The 19498-nt window shown below is 43.6% G+C and overlaps 1 protein-coding gene across 6 annotated transcripts in view; it reads right to left on the bottom strand.

Annotated features, from left to right (window-relative positions):
- AMPD2 (adenosine monophosphate deaminase 2) overlaps positions 1 to 19498 on the bottom strand; it is a 224639-nt gene that overhangs the window by 85741 nt on the left and 119400 nt on the right. For 3 of the 6 annotated variants that reach the window (XM_088456453.1, XM_088456457.1, XM_088456458.1), the window contains 3 exons: positions 12009 to 12182; positions 11784 to 11894; positions 8609 to 11061 (listed from right to left, as the gene is read on the bottom strand). In XM_088456453.1, coding sequence (XP_088312579.1) covers positions 10834 to 11061; positions 11784 to 11894; positions 12009 to 12182 — 513 coding nt within the window. In that variant the 3' untranslated portion in view covers positions 8609 to 10833. Of the gene's footprint in view, positions 1 to 8608; positions 11062 to 11783; positions 11895 to 12008; positions 12183 to 19498 lie in introns of those variants that run through there. The other 3 variants (XM_088456455.1, XM_088456454.1, XM_088456456.1) reach the window with 2 other exon arrangements.

Raw genomic sequence — 19498 nt, 5'->3', positions numbered from 1 at the left:
ATTGTTGTTCAAAAAAATAATCAATATAAACTATTGAATTAAATGTAAAATTGTCTACAGAATTTTGAAGGTGGGCCAAATGTTCTTTGATTTTTTCAATTCGGCCACAAGTGCTTGTTGCCACTCTGGCCTCTGACGTTCTGCATCTGAAAATTAAAATGAAGTATTGTAAAGATTAGCATTAAAAAAAAAAAAAAAAAAAAGTTTAAATTAATCTATCACTTGAGTTAATTAGGAGATCCATTGTATACACCTTTGGCGGCTCCAGGGATGGGGCTGCAGCGCTGTACAAAATTCAAATAGGGGAGCCACACCAACTGCCTGTGAGTCCCAGCCATCTATGGGGGGAACTAAACTCAACGCAAATTAAATACCGCCGGGTGGGAGCTCCCGAAGCTATTCAATTCAGCTCGCTGTTATGTAGGAGAATGCCCTTTCTCACGACTTAACAAGGGTGTTAAGGTGCGAGAACAGGCATTCTCTGACTAAAGTGCCGAAGCAGTAAAACAGCTGCGCACCAGGCACTTTTGTCGGATTTCTCCTCACATCCCCAAGGAGGTGCGAGAAGAAATCCTTTGCCTGCCCAAACAGCGCGGTGTATTGAATAGCTTCGGGTGCTTCCTCCCGCGGCTATTCAACATCGCACTGTATTGAATTTCACCCTATGTTTGGCAGCATTGAAATGTTAGTTGGTGTTGCCTCCCTATTTGAATATTGGACTGCGCTGCAGCCCCACCTCTGGAGACGCCACTGGTATACACTTAATTGCTGGGTCAGACCCACTATTTTGCAGAAGGTTCCAAACCGGGTCAGACCTGGGACATACCCCTTCAGACTGCTGCCCCTTTTACACATAGCAGGAAGCTGGGTTTTAACTGTGGTGTAAAAGGGGTATAAGTTTGCTAGGACCCGTTCTGCACATGTTCAGAATGGTTTTTGTGAATGTTAAGGCCATAAGTTATGTATATGCACAAAGAGTCATGTAACTTTTAGCATTCGATAAATGGTGCAGAAGCAAACAGATGACAGTTGGAGCCGTATTCAATTTGAGCGGACCCGCAATACTTTTCCATCTCCCAGACTTTTTGCCTACTTCGCCTGTTTTGCAGGCGGAAAAGTATCGCGCGTGTGCCCGCGTATCCCCGTATTCAATTTGAAAGTATGCGAAAGCTGGACCCGGCAAAACGTAAACAAGCGGAAAGTCATGTCAGATTTGGGGAATTCAGCCTGACACCCCCCCAAAAGATGCTCTGACATGGGGGTTCACTATGGTACCCCCCGATTTCGCTTGCTGGAGGTATTTGGTGTTTTTAAACGGGCTCAATAGCTTCTAAATAGCGTTTTTGTATAAGTGGTGAAGAATAGTATTCAGGAGGTTTTTTTGCAGAGAATAACTTATCCCAGCAAATTTGGGGTACTTGAAAATGGGGGTGAGCATATTTGAAAGTTGCTAAAGTTAAGTTTAAAAAATCATGAAAAATCCACCTGCCACAAGCACCTGCAATGAAAGAAACACCTGGGGCATACTTGGGGACTCCCCTGGAGTCTAGTTCGCTAGTTTTTTACTTTGTCCCCCAACTTTTTTTTTTTCGCCTCCAAATCAAAGTGATTTTTTGGGGTGTTCTTAAGTTTTGGTTTTTTTTAAAAAAATGTTGATGCGGTTTACCTTTGGGGGACTGTCTGAAGGCTGCAGGGGGGTTCCCGCAACATTGCACCCCAAAACCCCAATTCTGCACTTTTTTCCGCCTGCTATTCATAGGCGAAACTTTTCCGCCTATTACATTGCATTGACTTTCCGCCTAGGCGGAAAGTCTTTCAGATTGAATACGGCGATACTTTTCCGCCTGGCAAAATGACGTAATTGGTGAAACTTTGTCGCCGATTCCGACTTTTTGCTCCAAATTGAATACAGGCCCTAGTAGCTGATTATCAACACAACCAGTTGGAACACTCCTTTTGAATGTTAGAAACTTGGTGATAAATGAGGCCCTTACGAACAATTTATTATCTGCCTATAGACTAGGGGCCTGATGTATGTTCATCAGAGGATACGTTATAAATGGGGGGGGAAGAGGAGACATGAGGAGACAGAAAAGGATCGGTCAGAGAGGTAGGACTGCCAGGAGAAGGCAGTATCAACTAGACCAAGGGAGTGAAGGATCTGCATGAGGAGAGGGTGGTCCACAGTGTCAAAAGCAGCAGAGAGTAATGGCCTTTGGATTTGGCAGCAAGGAGGTCATTGCTGACTTCAGTGGAGTGAACACAAGCCTGACTGAAATTGGTCAAGGAGGGAGTGGGAGGAAAGAAAGGTGGTAAGGCGGTTGTAGACAATACGCTCAAGGAGCTTTGAGGCAAAAGGGAGGAGAGAGATGGGTCGGAAGTTAGAGAGAGTGTTAGGATCAAGGGTAGGTTTTCAAGAATGGGGAAGACAAGGGCATGCTTGAATGCAGAAGGGATAGTGCCTGATAGATATATATATATATATATACCTCAGACAGCGATCCATCACTTCGGTAAAGATGCGAAGCTCCCGCCGTGTGAAGCATGCGGCTCTTATAAAGGTAATGGGAGATTATTACACAATAAACATATTATAAAGACTCTGGTACCATCTGATTGTCTGTCTACATTTAAATGGCCGATTATGAAAGATCATAAGTTATGATTTTGGTAGGCTACAGTACACTCCACGAGTGGACAGATGTATTACCTGCGGCCTGAGCATTTCTTCGCATGGGCAGCATCTAGCAGATCTGAGTGACAAATGGTGCATCTGTGTTGAGATTATGGTTTATAGCAGATCCTTGATTGCTTGTGTACGGTTACGTACGTACGCACCGCACGCCTCACGCACGTATGTGGGTATAAAAAGCTCAGATGGCACTGTAAATTTGGCAAACATGGCAGAAGATCTTTTTAACATACAATCATTTCTAGAAGGATTTGTAAGGGACTTGCAGAATGAATATCTGCCCTTGGACATACTTACAGATGTTGATGGTTATCCTGTTGCGTCACCAAATGTTCCTCCTCACACATCACCTCCACATGGGTCTGTCAGAACTGGAGGAGACTCAACAGATGACAACATACGAGCGCCACATATTAGTAAGAGGGAAAACAAGATCCTTATAAGAGAGGCGATGTCCAGAATTCATAGTGGGACCAAAGTTTGACCTAAAGATCATGGAAGGATCTAGATTGAAATTACCAAAAAAATTAATTCTGTGAGCTCCACTATACGTACAACCAAATATCTGCGTACAAAGTAAGATTTAAAAAAAATAATTACACAATAACAATAAATAAGTTATGTTTTAAAATTCAACAAACTAATAACTTCAAAAATGAGTGTGTGATTAGATATTATTTTTAGGACCTGTGTACAGTCTAATTGTGAAATATGCGTATTGCTTTTGTTGTAAACATATTCATATCATGTGTTAAAATGCAAAAATGAAAATACTATACAAAAATTTGTGAAACCATTTTAATTATTTCTTTTTTTTCTATTCTTAAGATGTAGTCACCTTCGCAGCAGACTCAGGAGCAAATTGAAATCCTGGATCGAGCATGAAAAAGGGCCAGGTGGTTCCCCTCCGTCAGATCTTGGAATTGACCACACAAGATTTGAAAATTGTGGGTACCTTAGAATGGGCAGGTTGTTGGCAGATGCCCACCTTGAACATCCTGCAGTGCCTGCCATTGATGTCCCGCATACCGTGCCTGGTATATTTAAATCTAGCTATCACAAATTTTAAACATGTTTCTTCTATTGTTAATTTTTCAGAAGACGAGCAAGATCAAGGGCAGCAGTTGGATGGGGGGAGGCACAAACTCCACCATCAGTGTCACCCCCCTCCACCACTGCCACCCTTGTTGATGTCATCAATGGGCTTAGGGTGGCAGTGAAGAAACAGACTGCAGCCATTGAGTCAATCCATGAACATCATCCAGACCAGCATGCGGGAGAGAGCCTCCATTCTAAGGGAAATTCACCAAGATCTGTGGGAGATAAAAGAAAGACTACCTGGTCCAAGCCCGAGCTGGACATGTGCCCTGCGGAGCTAGGAACCAGCTCTGGGCAGGGTACACGATGTCTGCTCCTGAGTCTGCGCTGTAGTACCCACGCACAGAATAAACTTTTTTGGTCATTTCAAACCAGATCATTCCATGATCTATTTGTGCTTTGGACTACTAAGAGATCTGGACATTGCCTTTGATGTGCCTCCATCTTACTAATATCTGGCACTGGTTTCTTGCCATCATATGTTGGGTCTGTTGTGTGTTATCCCTACAAATCCTTCTGGAAATTCTTGTATGGAAAAAGCATAATGTTTAAGTGTTTATTTTATGTTATGTCAATTTATAATTTAAAAACCCTTTAATAACAAAATGAAAAATAAATATTTGCCACACACTCAGATATGTCTGTGCTTTTACGTTTAAATATCCCGAATTCTACCTTGTTTGTAAGATTATACTGTATACGCATGACATTTAATAATATACTGACACATTATATAGTGTTTTTATACATGTTCTGGTTTATACATAATACATTTTTTTTATTATACATGATACATTCTAACAACAAAATATGAGTACATTTAAATTAATGAGGATACTATGACAAAAAAAAATGTAAACTACATTTAAAGTAAATAAAAAAACATGTATTTTGTAACAAGATTAGGAACGTTCTTGGCAAAGGTGAGGGACGTGTGTAGCATTGTTTATTGTAATCTCAGTGATTTGTGCTAATAACTTGCATTGAGATAAAAGTGGAATGACAAAAAATCTTAAGACTGTACACTGCATTTGGCAGAAATAATCAAAAGTATGCATGTCATTGCTGTAGTATACATGTGTTCATACCTTTGTAACAAAACGTGCTCAGCAGTATTGTCTGTACCTATTCTCCACTCTGCTTACAAACATCATGATGGGTCACAGCTGCCGTCATTCCCATCTCCAACTCTGTCCTCCGATACCCTTTCAGCTTTGCGTGCACATCGGTGCCATCGATGTGCACGGAGCATTTACAACAGATCTGACCTGCCGCAGGATTTGCAAGTCTCGTTGCACGCAGTGAGTACACAAGCTGTGTATGCCATCGCAGTGCCTAATTTATGCACGCCCAGGAAACGGTGTTCAAACGGACAGGCACACCCGCATTTCTCCGACCACTCCCCATCACCAACCCCAAACGCTGACAGCCTATCACTCACTCTGCGATGTATTCTTGTGTGCGTGTGTGATTGCAATACGGCAGCAGCGCACGCGCAGTGCGATTTATACCCATGCGCACTAGCAAACAATCGCTCAAACTGCATACATAGTTGCAATTGCGATAGCCGCTGAATCAGGCCCAGTATTACAACACTAATATACAGTACTGTACAGTATAGTGTAAAATCTTGACATCCGCAATATACTGTACTGAAAGTAGTACACTACTGTATAATGTAGTAGTAAGCATTAACGTACTTTACCTCAGGTGTAACCCCCTCTAAAATTGCCTTGTGGGCCACGTGAGCCGCGTGGGCCCTGTTGGTCCTGGCGGCTGAACAGTCGGAGAGGAATTAGCTGATTTATTTTAAAAAAATATATTAGTCAGATTCCATTATAGTGCTCTAATGTACTATACATTATTTACATGTAGCGTATACTCTTTCAAATTGAATTTGCATATGTACTGTAAGCTCACAAGGATGACGCGGTAATTAAGAATAAGCATAGGAAATATGGGCATATTATGGAGAATGCACACACACTGATCGATATCGGGAGACCTAGTTTAACCCTCTCTCATCACTACATTACCTAAATGTGACCGCTCCGTCTCATCTAATATGGAGCTCATTGTCTTAACAGCCGTCTATTCAAGATTATCCGGTCTGTGTCTAAAAGAATAATGCTTATTTGTAAAATCAAGTACTTTTATTGTCTTGTTAAATAAAAGTGTTATCTTTATTGACAATCCATGTGGTATGATAGTTGAGAGATGATTTCCTACACCGCTTGTCATGAATCGGGATCTTCGCATTCCTTTCAGAATCAAACTTTAATTTCCGTCTGAGACATCCCAGGGACGCCTCCCTGTGATTAACTAATGCACCTGTGTGCTCACCTGGTCAGTCTTACCAATGGCTATTCACCGCCTGAACGTGCTCCGTCCCAGGATAGTTCTAGGCTTCAAGATTACTCCTGTATACTGTGATCGTGTCCTCTGTGACTCTATCTGCTACTACGTGGACTCATACTATTTATCATCTGTCGCTGAGTATCATCATCTGAAGGCGCCGCATCTCCCACGCTGTACACAGACCTGCTTCTTCCACTCTAGTCATCCAGCAAGTTTACAACTACCAGCTTCCCATCTACCGCTGTGTATCGTTACATGTCAGCACCACAGATTCCACGCTGCTTACAGATGTCTTCCATCTGGCGCTGTGTTCCGTTACCTGCTAGTACTGCAGTCCCCAAGCTGCATACAGACCTGTCCCAGCCACTTCCCCTCAGTCAGCAAGTATACTGCCTTTCATCTGCAGCTGTTTCGTTACCTGCCAGCGCCACAGCTCCCACTGCATACAGACCTGCTCCTTCCACTTTGCCTCAGTCAGCAAGTATACACCTTTCATCTGCCACTGTGTATTACCATCTAGTAGTGGCGGAGCCTGCGTGTACAGCCGCAGTCTTCATTCCATCATACCACTGGGACAGTGCATGGAAGTTACTTATGCTGTGTTACTGTGTGCTTAGTGATGTCCAGGTTACACTATTGTGCTGACTCTGTATTGGTTTCCCTGCACTGTGTGTTATTGTCCTAGGCTGGTACAGAGAAGGGTGCTGGTTCCAGAGGTGTCCAGTAAGCTGTATTACTAATCCTGACTCTCAGCTTCTGAGTTCACTGGTTCCAATTTCCAGCTGACCTGGAACTGGAACCAGAAGCTGTACCTGCAGCTTCCACAAGTTGTACTCTGACTACATAAGACTCTGATTCTTGGCTTGAGTTGAGTTCCTATCTACCATTACTATACTGTTCCGAGTTCTGGAGGCCACCCTTGTTCCTGGAGAATATCTCTGGTCTTACTGGACTTCACGGGTTACTAGACGAGGGGTTACCCAGTGGACCCGGTCTGTTCACTCCAGTTCCAGTCCAGTATCCATACTGATCACAGGTCTGTGGTCCCTACACTGACACTAGTGTACATAAGCTCCTGTTCATACCCATGAGCCACAGTATTATCATGCCACCTCGTTTCCTATGCACATCTGCGATTCCTAAGGGTCCCGAGCCAGATCTACTTAAAACCTAGACCGTGGCACTGCTGCTCAAACCACACTACTAATTTCTAAGGCATGCCATCACTGTGTGAGCGCCGCACAGCACTGCCGAAATTGCAGCAAGTTTGCTGTAGAAGACGCAGTGTGTAATACAAATACACCTCTTTCTGGACTGAGACTTGTAGTTCATGCTATTACTGAGTGAGTGCTACACACCACTGGCTAGTGCCACTTAGTTATGTGTACTGATTAGCGTCATGTTCTACAAGCTCCTAGCAGTACAGCACTGCCGAAATTGCCGCAAGTGTGCTGCAGAAGACACACAGTTTGTAATCCAGACACCTCTTTCTGGGCTGAGACTTGTAGTTGAGTTATGGTTTTATACACCACTGCTCAAACCCCACTACTAATTTCTAAGGCATGTCATCACTGGGTGAGCGCTGCACAGCACTGCGGTAATTGCCGCAGGTTTGTTGCAGAAGACGCACAGTCAGTGTGTAATCTAAATAGATCTCTTTCTGGGCTGAGATTTGTAGTTCAGTGATGATTTCATACAGCTCCCTTCAAACACTACTGCTCATTTCTAAGGCATGCCATCAGTGTGTGATGGCACATCATTGCCAAAAGTGCCGCAAGGCGCTTGCAGAACAATGTGCATAGCACAGGTAATTGGACGAGCAGTCTTTCATGAATTAGCCCGCCGTGCAGTATTACTACAGTACTGTGTAATGTATTAAAGACACTGTTTACACTGTTCAGTACTGTACATGATTGGCACATCTGTCTGGGCTTACTGTACTATTGTATTCCGTTGTGCCATATCCATCCACTGCTCTATTATTCAGCACTGTAGTTTTAATAAGTGGAGCACTGGCCACCCAGCGGTGAACCTGCGTATTGCATGCTATGGATACTGTCAAATCTCAATGTGTCTCACCGAGCTATTTTCATGCTGCGACTTAGAAGCGTGTATGGCGCATCTTGGGCAACAACGTAAGAGGACACATCTGTATGTGTGCAGTGCCTGCAAACCACAGCAGATTTACTGTGGGATAGGGGTTTAGAAACTGATTGAAATCGATGAATGTTTTCAAAACACAGTCTAAACCGATGATTAGTAAATACTGTATATTAAACCCCCCCCCCCTCCAAACCATTGGCGATGTCCATCAACAAACCAGCCACTTAATGAATTTGCCCTCTAGTGTTCATTAGTCATGCCAAATGGCCAGATATCATGGCCAAAGTTGGTCACCAGAAACATGTAGTTAAAAGTAGTGGTAGTAGTAGTAGTATTGTTAAAAGTATACACATAAACTCACTGAAACACATCTTTAATTGCCATGCAAGATCTGAATACATACATGTGGTAGCCTTTGTAAGAGAATGACAGAACTGTGGTTGAAGATATAATGCAGATACACAGACATTAATAATCAGCATGCAGCAAACACGAGTATATATCCACAGTGACACATCACAAACGTACAAACAATATAACCAGCTGTGTCTGTTCCTGGATTTTTAAATATAGCTATCAGATAATGATATTATTGTCCAGTAATTCCTATTCCAAATATAACAACCTAACATTGTGCATCTAAAACACATGTACAGCAAACTTTTAATAAAAGAGTGAATATGTTGATGGTACACAAGAAATAAAAAAATTGCTGGTGTGTTGGTCACATAAATGAAATAACACGAAAAAACTATAGTCCTGAGATATGTACAGATTAAAATGCGATATAGTCCACCTCTTGTCAGTCATTTTCATACTATTTTTTTTTTTTATATAAATTCCTTTTCACTGGCTCAGTGACAGGTTGTCAGATAATAAAAAACTAGAGCAATGTGTCATAAAACAGTGAAAAACTTTTACTAATAGCTCTAACAAAATCAGTGACAGCCCAATGCTACTAGATGGTGCCAACACACTTCTTGAGTGTTGCTGGTTATTAATACGACTATTCCCACTTTCTACTTGCTCTCTTTGCTATAAGAAAATATATCTTTAATATAAAGTGGCTAGTGGGCATACAGTTTATAAAGTGTATATGGCAATTCACTGTGGACAAGCTGTGTGAACCATACTCATTATCTATCATTTTGCAGTTACACATGAACACTTCTTGCTTTACATACCCTAAACATGCAAAGATAGACCCCTCCACATCTGTCAGTATATCTCTTTCACAAACAGCATTTCTTTTGTCATGCACTTTTCCCTATGGAGAACTATTTTCTACATCCCTTCACTTCATGTGACTAGTATTTTTGTACGTTTTACTCCATTGTGCAAAGTACCATCAGCTTTATTTCAGTCTTCTCTGTCACAAGGTCCTTACTGTATTTAAGTTAATAATTGGAGGTCATTTACAAAGTGCAAAACATCTGCTGTAAAGCACAGAACCAGCACCGACGCTGTCCTTCACTTGTGCAAGTATGCCTAGATTTCCATCCAGGTGCATGGGGTTATAGAGCAAGATGTGCAGCAAGTTATGGAGGAGGCTGACAGGTGCATCTAGTTTTGCAGAGATTTATTTTTGCTGAGCTATAGTGTTATTGAAATTAAATAAAGGGGTGAAGAGGGTGCATCTTTAGGGCAGGTCCTCACAGTCCTGAGAGGTGCATGGCCATTTCCCCATTGCAAAATTACTTCTATTAGGCACCAGCTCAGGGCAGTCAGACTTTGGGTCTTGTGCTAGATCTTAATGAGACATCTATTTTGCAATTTGGGGTAGAAGCACATTGGTAGGTTCACTCCAAGCAATGTATTAAAAAGCTTCATACATATGGATTTGCTGATATGATTAATGTATGCCATAAATGAAGGTAAGGAGTAAATTTACTAAAGGTTGATTTTAACCTATTAAAAATCTATCTAAATTGATGTTGTATTTCAGGGGCTAAATCACACTTTTTTTTTTTTTTTTAAATCAGACGATTTTTTGATATATACTTTTTAGTATTGTTAATGTGTAATTTAGCTTCTGAAACACAACATCGATGTTGCTCGATTTAGATAATTTTTTAATCGATTAAAATCGACCTGTCTAGCATTACTTTAAATAAGTGTTGAAAATGATGGTATTGTAGTTTATGTGGTGATGACACTTTTGCACAGGGCGTCTCTGAAGGTTTCCTCCTCTATGACTTGTTGTGCACATGTAAATGACCTCCATTATGATTTTATGCTGAGAACGAGCATTTACTGCAGATGGATTGCCATGATGCTCATTCAGCCATCTCTCGGTACCTGTGCCTTAAATGTTACTATTATTTTGTGCATCTGTCTTTACCTTCCTGCCTAGTTATGTAATTCCATCTAATATTCTTACAGCTCCCTCTCCTCATACACGTATGGTTCTACCAGTCCTTTTAGTCATGTTCCAAATTCTCAAGGTCTCCATCCTCCCCCAAATACTCTTTGATCATCCACATATAGTGAACCCCATGCATTTGGTCATACACAACCCTGACTCCTCTCCCCATATACAGTTCTCTCTTTAGTCAGGGTCCCGTTTTCTTTTCTCCCATACTTTAGACATCTTCTTCTGTGTTCTTGCCCAGTCCACCACCCATAGACAGGATTTCCTCTGGGATGGTCTCCAGCTCCTCACTCTGCAGAGCCTGTATGATTAGCATCAGCTCCTCACACAGCGTCTCATGTCGATACCTAACCCGGATGTCAGGCACATTGGTTCTGCGGATATCATTCGCCTCTGGACCGTCACGCACATAATTAGGACCAAGCCAGTAGCTCTTCACCTGCCACACGGGAAATGTAAGAGTAAATTCTTGATCAGGAATTACATACAGTGCATCTGAGTGTGAATATGACACACACCGGCTATATACACAATAATTATATACTGCCTACTTCACCATTTTGTTTTTTTACAGTGAGAGTTCCTTATTTTTTCCCATAGAACTACTCATGAAATAGTAGTTTAATAAGGGGAAATTGATTTATTCATGGATTTTCTAAGATTAAATACATTGTTTTATTTGCACTCTACTTAAGAAATGCAAATCTTTTATGCTTAGGAAGCCCAAAAGCTACCAAATGTAAAATAGTAGTTTACACCACCTCAGCACTGGAATTAAAATACATAGCCTTTTACACTGTACATATACTTTGCACCACCGCACAATATAGGGAGGTTTTGGCTTTGCTCAATGGCTGATGCTATCATTATGTAGAATGCCCAGATTCACTGATCTTCATTTAGAACAATGATGATAATTAGGAAACTACAGTATGCATATGTCTAGAAGCAGTGCAGTAGCATAAATGTATTCAACTCAACATATGGGCGAATATCCTTATTTAGTTCCATGCACGAAACGTGTTGCTAAGTTGAGAGCAACTCTGAATTTGCCCCTATGTTGTGTTAAATGAAGGAGAAAAAATAATCAACTTGTTCTTGCGTTGGTACATTCTGAGGGTACATTCTATTCATAGTGAGTAGTAGTTGTGTCTGTGTCACCTTGTGAGGAAAGCCGCTCATTAAAACACTGTTTCTTGCAAGCTCACACATGTCACAGGAGCTCAGTTTCCATACTTGGGTTGCAATGCTGTATTCTTCCATTAGAGGCTCCTGTAAAATTGATTACAAGTTATAAGACATGTGCATCAACCTACAAACCTCAAGCATTGAGCAGCACAAAAAGCCTTTTTATCCCCTTCACCCCTGTGGGCCTACTCATAATACCTTTGTGAAATGAAATTGTAGCGGGTCATCTGTGGAAAGTGACACCATAAGGCCACGTGACAGGAAATCAGGGAGCGGATTCCGGTGATAGCTCAGGAACAGACTGTTATTACTTAATGGAGACATGGCGATGCCAATCTGTGCCAGATAATACAGATACTGCAAAACTGGGGCCTGCAGCCAATGAAAGAGAAGAAACAAGGTGTGAGATAACGGAAGGGACGGTAATGAGGCAATTGGGAATACAATCTAACAAATAGCACACTTCACATGTAACAATACATTGCAGAGGTACTGCCGTTATATGGTAACACCTTTACAGAAGGTACTGTGGTGAGATAGTAGGAAGTTTACTGCATATGTTCTGGGGCTGCCCTGCCTCTTCCTTGCTTTGCCTTGTTATTTGTAAAACTGTAATACTGTAAAACCTTTTCAATAAACATTTAGTTAAAAAAAAGGGAAACATCTGCTTTGTCGTGCAAATCAGCTTTGATTAATGTGCCTAGATTTTCACGTCTGCAGAGCAAGATGGTGTAGCAAAGCATAAGTGTGCATGGGCACAGGGAGGAGTTGGTTTCAGTGAAGGTGTTCCCTGCACAATACACAGCAGGTACCCCAGTGCCCCCAATATTATGGGACAGTACAGAAACAAGATTTCCTTTTGCTGACCAAGATTATTATCATCAGATAAGAGTGGGTGCAGGGCCATCTCAGAACCAATGGTCTTCAGGCAATGCACTTGTAGTGGGACTCATTCTGTGTCTATCAGGTCTAGTTAGTAAGCCTTGGATGGAGATAAAGTGAACGGAGATAAGGTACCAGCCAACCAGCTCCTAACTGTCATTTTTCAAACACAGCCTGTGACATGACAGTTAGGAGCTGATAGGCTGGTGCCTTATCTCTGTTCACTTTATCTCCATCTAAGGCTTAGTAAATAGACCCCTCTATGCTGTACTTTGGCAAAGAAGAGCATGCTGAGCAATGTAGTAAGGACATGTTATGAGCCCTCATACATTTAAACCCTAAAAGGGGATAAACTCAGAATTTTTGTAGAAAACTTATAATGAAAGTGGGAGAAAGTTTTGTTTGGTGGTTACACTGTAGAGTGGCAAGAAAATTGCAAAGCATCTAAATGCAATCAAATGAACCATTCTCCTGCTCCCTGTTACTATCATGGAGGCACAGGGTGCATACCTGACAAGGTTTCTAGGAACTGGCACAGAGGTTAATTTCTTTGTAATTAAAGGTCAAACTGGAGATCTTTCAAATTATATATTATATTAAATTTCTATTCAGAGTGTGTCCTATTTATATATAGATTTGTGTATATCCAATATTTTTCTCTTTTAACTCAACAGTTCCCAAAGTGAGGAGGCTGCACTTTTTCACCCATTCCATAATTTTCTATATAATAAGATGGTCAAAGGTGGACAGCTTAATCAACCAGCTACCCCATTACGATGTACTGTATCTCCAAGTGTGTCTAACACCTTCATCAGGTTTTTAGTGATAAATTTAACTCAATAAAATCAATTACTGTGATTATCCAGCCTCAGACTAATTAGGCTTAAAAGGGGTACCCTTACCTAATCTTATACTAGGTGACTTTAACATTGTCATTTACAGCCATACGCAACACTCCCAGCCTCAGGAGCTGAGCATTCCATCCTCATCTGCTGTCTGCCAAAGTAAGAAACAGCACAGGTGGGGGTTGAATGCTCGAAGGGGATGGGGTGGGGTTTTCACACTTCCGAGTGGGAAGGGGTGCCCTGGAGCTTCTGCCAGTCCTGCTGCCTCACCTTAATGTCCTCCAGCACCTAAATCCACACTCACAGTATTGCTCCTGTACTGTCAACCTGATTCACTTCTCAACTTCATTAGAACTACTCCTATTTTCTATAACTACCCTGCCCCAGACAAAGCTTCTTCAGCTAACACATACAGTCTCCAGCGATCCAAACAACAACCATGCTAAATAGACCCTGCTGTTTAAAGCTTAACATGTCAAGCACGGAGCTCTTAGGGGCCTATTTATCATTCAATATTTGCAGTATGTGCCCCGAAAACACCAGTTTTGTGATACCGACAAATATTAAGTATCACCTAATGTACCATGGAGGGAACACAGCAGATATATCTATAACTGTCGTGACCCCTCCAATTCCAATAGTAGCCGCAGCCCCCATAGGATTCTTTGGGGGCTGCACAACTGTCAGTTTGGTCCGGCAGCTAACGGATCTTAAGATGGCGTTAGCTGCTGTACAATAAGGGCTGCATTTAGCACAACTTACCAGAAGAAAGTTTCTCCAGAACCCTCCCCGGCAATGCGCAATAGCTCTGTGGGGGTCGCAGGGATCGGCTCCTTTCAGAGCCCTTGTCCCTTAGTGTGAGTTGTGCAACACTCGGGTGGTATCAAATTTCTTACTGCCATGAATAGCAACGATAAGAAATTACTTGTGTCTCCTTTGTCCCATTGTGTTCAAACTCCATCAATAAATAGACACGAGTTCTAGGATACAAGGAACCATTATGGGCTTTATTCACCGTTCTCCAGTGTGAATGGGGTACGCCAAGTTCTCTTATACCATGTGTGATTGACGGGATTATCATAAACCTTAGCCAGGGGTGTATCTAGGATTCCGAGCTCCGCTGGCAAGGTAATGGACGGGTGCCCCCTCCCCTATAATTTCAGGAAGTGCCCCCAGTAGTAGTCACCCCCTATGCAGTGCCCCCAGTAGTAGTCCCCTCTATGCAGTGCCCCCAGTAGTAGTCCAGCCTACGCAGTGCCCCCAGCAGTAGTCCACCCTATGCAGTGCCCCCAGTAGTAGTCCATCCTATGCAGTGCCCCCAGTAGTAGTCCCCTCTATGCAGTGCACCCAGTAATAGTCCACCCTATGCAGTGCCCCAGTAGTAGTCCTTTCTATGCAGTGCCCCCAGTAGTAGTCTACACTATGCAGTGCCCCCAGTAGTAGTCCACCCTATGGAGTGCCCCCAGTAGTAGTCCCCTTTATGCAGTGCACCCAGTAATAGTCCACCCTATGCAGTGCCCCCAGTAGTAGTCCTCTCTATGCAGTGCCCCCAGTAGTAGTCCACCCCCCAGTAGTAGTCCACCCTATACAGTGCCCCCAGTAGTAGTCCCCTCTATGCAGTGCCCCCAGTAGTAGTCCACCCTATGTAGTACCCCCAGTAGTAGTCCTCTCTATGCAGTGCCCCCAGTAGTAGTCCACCCTATACAGTGCCCCCAGTAGTAGTCCACCCCCCAGTAGTAGTCCACCCTATACAGTGCCCCCAGTAGTAGCGGCCACCCCCCAACGTGCCCCCAGTAGCGGCCCCACAATATCGTGTCCCCAGAAGCATCCATCCCCCTATAACGTGCCTCCAGTAGTGGCCACTCCCTATACAATGCCCTCTAGTAGCCACACTCCCCCCCCCCCCCCCCGTGCTGTGCCAGAAAAAAATAGCAACTTACCTGATCCCCGCTCCTGCCGATGACCGCCACTGTCCACTCCTCTGGGCCCGCTCTCGCCCTGCACTATGGGATGGGAGAGACGTCATGACGTCTCTCCCATCACCCGCTGCGTAGGGAGCCGGAAGACAGAGCTCATGAGTGAGCTCCAGCCGGCTCCCTCCGTGGACGATGCAGCAGCCAATGAGAGTCTGTCTGACTCTCATTGGCTGGCTGCTATAACAAACAGCTGGCGGCTGTGTTTGTAACTGTGTAGGGCAGACCGCTCTCACTGAGGTCTGCCCTACACTTGGGACCCGGGGGACTAGTTCAAGCCCCTGGGGTAGTCCACCCATTGGCTGCTGGTGGCACTGCCGGACGGCGCCCTCCCTTTGGCTGGCGCCCCTGGCAAGTGCCATCCTGGCCAATGGGTAGATACGCCCCTGACCGTGGCCTCCATTTTCCTGCATGATTTCATTCAGGAGTGGAACTTTTGTAATTAATAATCTACGTACTACACATTGGACTTTCTCTCTTTTCATTTCTACGTGAGAGGAATAAGAAAGAAAGTAAGAAGTGGATTACAGTAGAAGGACAACTTTGAATTCACACCTCAAATTCATTTTTCTGCTGGTATATTATAAACTTAATTTATTATGTGACTAGTAATGCCTCCTATTGGAGTGGTTCCATTTTGTGTATTTTATACTATTGGCCTACTTGAAAGGTTTTTATTAGTAAAGCAAACTCAGAGGGAAATTGACTGAGGATTATATGATATTTGACCATATTACACTACAGTATGCTCTATTTAACTTTTTACGTTGTGTAATATCACAATACCTATGGTTGATTCTCATTGTATGTCTTTATGGAAAACTACTTTATAAATAAATAAGCAGCAGTGTAACAGGTACACGCTTGGCCGACAAATCAGTTGTATGGCTGACAGACCAATTTGGTGTGTGTGCAGTTGCGCATACACACTTACCGACAGACCGACCGACCATAGGAACCACTAGAGACGTCTTTGTCTGCAGTTCCCACAGCCAGCACATGAGTCAGTTTGTCGTCTGTGCACACAGGTAGATGTGCCGTGCTGCACGGCCCACACAATATATCTGTGAATTATATTGTCAGGGCCATAACTAGGGTAGTGCGACCTGTGCCATGGCACAGGGCACTGCAGGGCAGGGGGCGCTGTTCAGGCATGTACATTTTTTGTTTATTATCATTCTCACTTGTAGCTTCCTCTTATTATATCCCCAGCATCTCCTGGCCTCCCCATCTCTTCCTTGACCCTTCCCCATGAGTACATGGCTCTTTTTCGGGTGTGTTATCTCCCTATATAAAAAATTGGGGGTGCCAATGCTCTTTCTGGCACAAGGCACCAAAAAGTCTAGTTACGGCTCTGGATGTCGTTCACAGCTATATAGGGTGTACACACTCTTCGATGGGCTGTACTAACAATATATCAGCCAATATGTACCCAGCATAAGTATCAATCTAGGAGGTGCCAGATAATTATACATTTTGACACACAATTTAAAAAAAAATATTCCTTTAACCACTTAACTGACAATTTTTTTTTCCAAAAACCGTTCTGAAATTGTCGGGTTTTTTATGATTGAATTAGGTCAAGAACATCATTTTAAAACGAATCCAACACGATTTAAAGAAAAAAAAAAAAAAAGTTTAAACACAGTATACCATATAAATAGCATATTTTATTGTATAGTCAGGTCCATAAATATTGGGACATTGACAGAATTTTCATATTTTGGCCTCTATTCACCACCACAATGGCTTTGAAATGAAACATGCTTTAACTGCAGACTTTCAGATTTAATTTGAGGGTAATTACATCCAAATCAGGTGAACGGTGTAGGAATTACAACGGTTTCTATATGTGCCTCCCACTTTTTAAGGGGCCAAAAGTAATGGGACAAACTAAACAATCCTAGATCTAAATTTCACTTGTTAATACTTTGTTGCAAATCCTTTGCAGGCAATTACAGCCTGAAGTCTGGAACGCATAGACATCACCAGACGCTGGGTTTCATCCCTGGTGATGCTCTGCCAAGCATCTACTGCAAATGTCTTCAGTTAAAGCACATCTTGTTTGTTTCATTTCAAAGCCATTGTGGTGGTGAATAGAGGCCAAAATATGAAAATTCTGTCAATGTCCCAATATTTATGCACCTGACTGTATATAATATGAGAAATGGTAAGAAGTTACCTTTGTTATCTCTATTTCTACGAAGTCCATAGGTTTCAACAGGATACCTTGGGGTATAGGTGATGACGTCAGCCATCCGGCACCATAGAGTTAAGTTTTCAGCCTCACAAGATGCACTAGGGCCCCCTCCTATACCCCGCCCACGAGCCAAGGCATCTCAGTTACGTACCAAGCCATAGGCCGGAGGAGGAGAAGGAAGAGAGAGAAAAAAGATCTGGACACACACAAGAATCACATTCTCACCAGAGGGAGACGGAAAAACTGGTGACCAGAGTAAAGCCCATCTGCAGCACAGGTGCGACAGGGCGGGAGTCCTGTGGAACCCTATGGATTTCGTCGAAATAGAGATAACAAAGGTAAGTTCTTACCATATCTCATATTTTCTACATCAGGGTCCATAGGGTATCCACAGGATACCTTGCGGATGTCCCAAGGCAGTATCCTTCAAGGGTGGGGACGCTCTTGTGCTGAAAGGAGAATCCGCCGCCCGAAGGAAGCATCCTGAGAGGCAAAGGTGTCAAATGCGTAATACCTCACAAAGGTATGGACAGAGGACCACGTGGCCGCCTTGCAGATCTGGACTGCAGAGGCACCACGTCGAGCTGCCCACGAAGGACCCACAGACCTAGTGGAATAAGCCCTCACAGAGGATGGAACCGGAAGGCCTTCATGAAGATAAGCTTCTGAAATTGCCATACGAATCCAACCTGCCAAAGTTTGCTTTGAAGCAGGCCAACCCTTTTTACGGAAGCCATAGAGGACAAACAAGGCGTCCGACTTCCTAAACGAAGAAGTGCGGTCAACATAAATCCTTAAGGCCCGCACAACGTCCAAAGTGGCCTCACCCACTGAAAGGTCAGGTGAGTTAAAAGCCGGCACAACGATTTCCTCGTTGATATAAAAACGTGAAACAACTTTGGGAAGAAATTCAGGACGAGTGCGCAGCACTGCCCTGTTCCCATGAAAAATCAGGAAAGGGGGTCTACAGGATAAAGCCCCTAAGTCAGAAACACGTCTGGCCGTAGGGGTGGCCAGAAGGAAAATTGTTTTAGCTGTCAGCCATTTAAGGTCCACTGAGCCCAGTGGTTCAAACGGCGGTCCCTGGAGAGCCCTCAGGACCACAGCTAAATCCCAAGGCGCCACTGGTGAAACAAATGGCGGCTGAATTCGAAGAACACCTTGCATAAAGGTGCGCACATCAGGGATTGTAGCAATCCTACGATGGAACCAGACAGACAGGGCAGACACCTGCACCTACAAAGAAGCAAGGCGAAGCCCATGGTCTAGTCCCGCCTGTAGGAAAGCTAACACTCTAGACAGACGGAACTCCCGAGGTGCATAACCTCTCGGCCGACACCACTGGAAGAACGTATGCCACACACGATGGTATATTCTTGCAGAAGATGGCTTCCGAGCTCTTAGCATAGTTCGTACTACAGAGCTGGAAAACCCCCTGGACCTTAACATGGCCGTCTCAACAGCCACGCCGTCAAAGACAGCCGAGTCAGGTCCGGGTGAAGACAAGGACCCTGTGACAGTAGGTCTGGTCGTAGCGGCAACCCACGGACAGACCCTGAAGGTCTGAGAACCAGTGCCGCCTGGGCCACGCGGGAGCTATCAACAGGAGCGTCCCTCCTTCCTGTTCGAATTTCCGGATTACCAGTGGAAGGGAAAACGGAGGAAAGAAATAAGCAAACTGGAACGTCCACTGGACGGACAGAGCATCCACCAGAGATGCCTTTTCGTCTCTTGTGCGAGACCCGTACACCGGCAACTTGTTGTTGTGCCGTGACGCCATGAGGTCGA

This window comes from Taudactylus pleione, unplaced genomic scaffold (assembly GCF_031769625.1).
Source record: "Taudactylus pleione unplaced genomic scaffold, aTauple2 ptg000706l, whole genome shotgun sequence".
Taxonomy (NCBI): domain Eukaryota; kingdom Metazoa; phylum Chordata; class Amphibia; order Anura; family Myobatrachidae; genus Taudactylus; species Taudactylus pleione.
The sequence above is the reverse complement of the archived record's forward strand: the minus strand, read 5'-3'. Positions and strand labels throughout refer to the sequence as shown.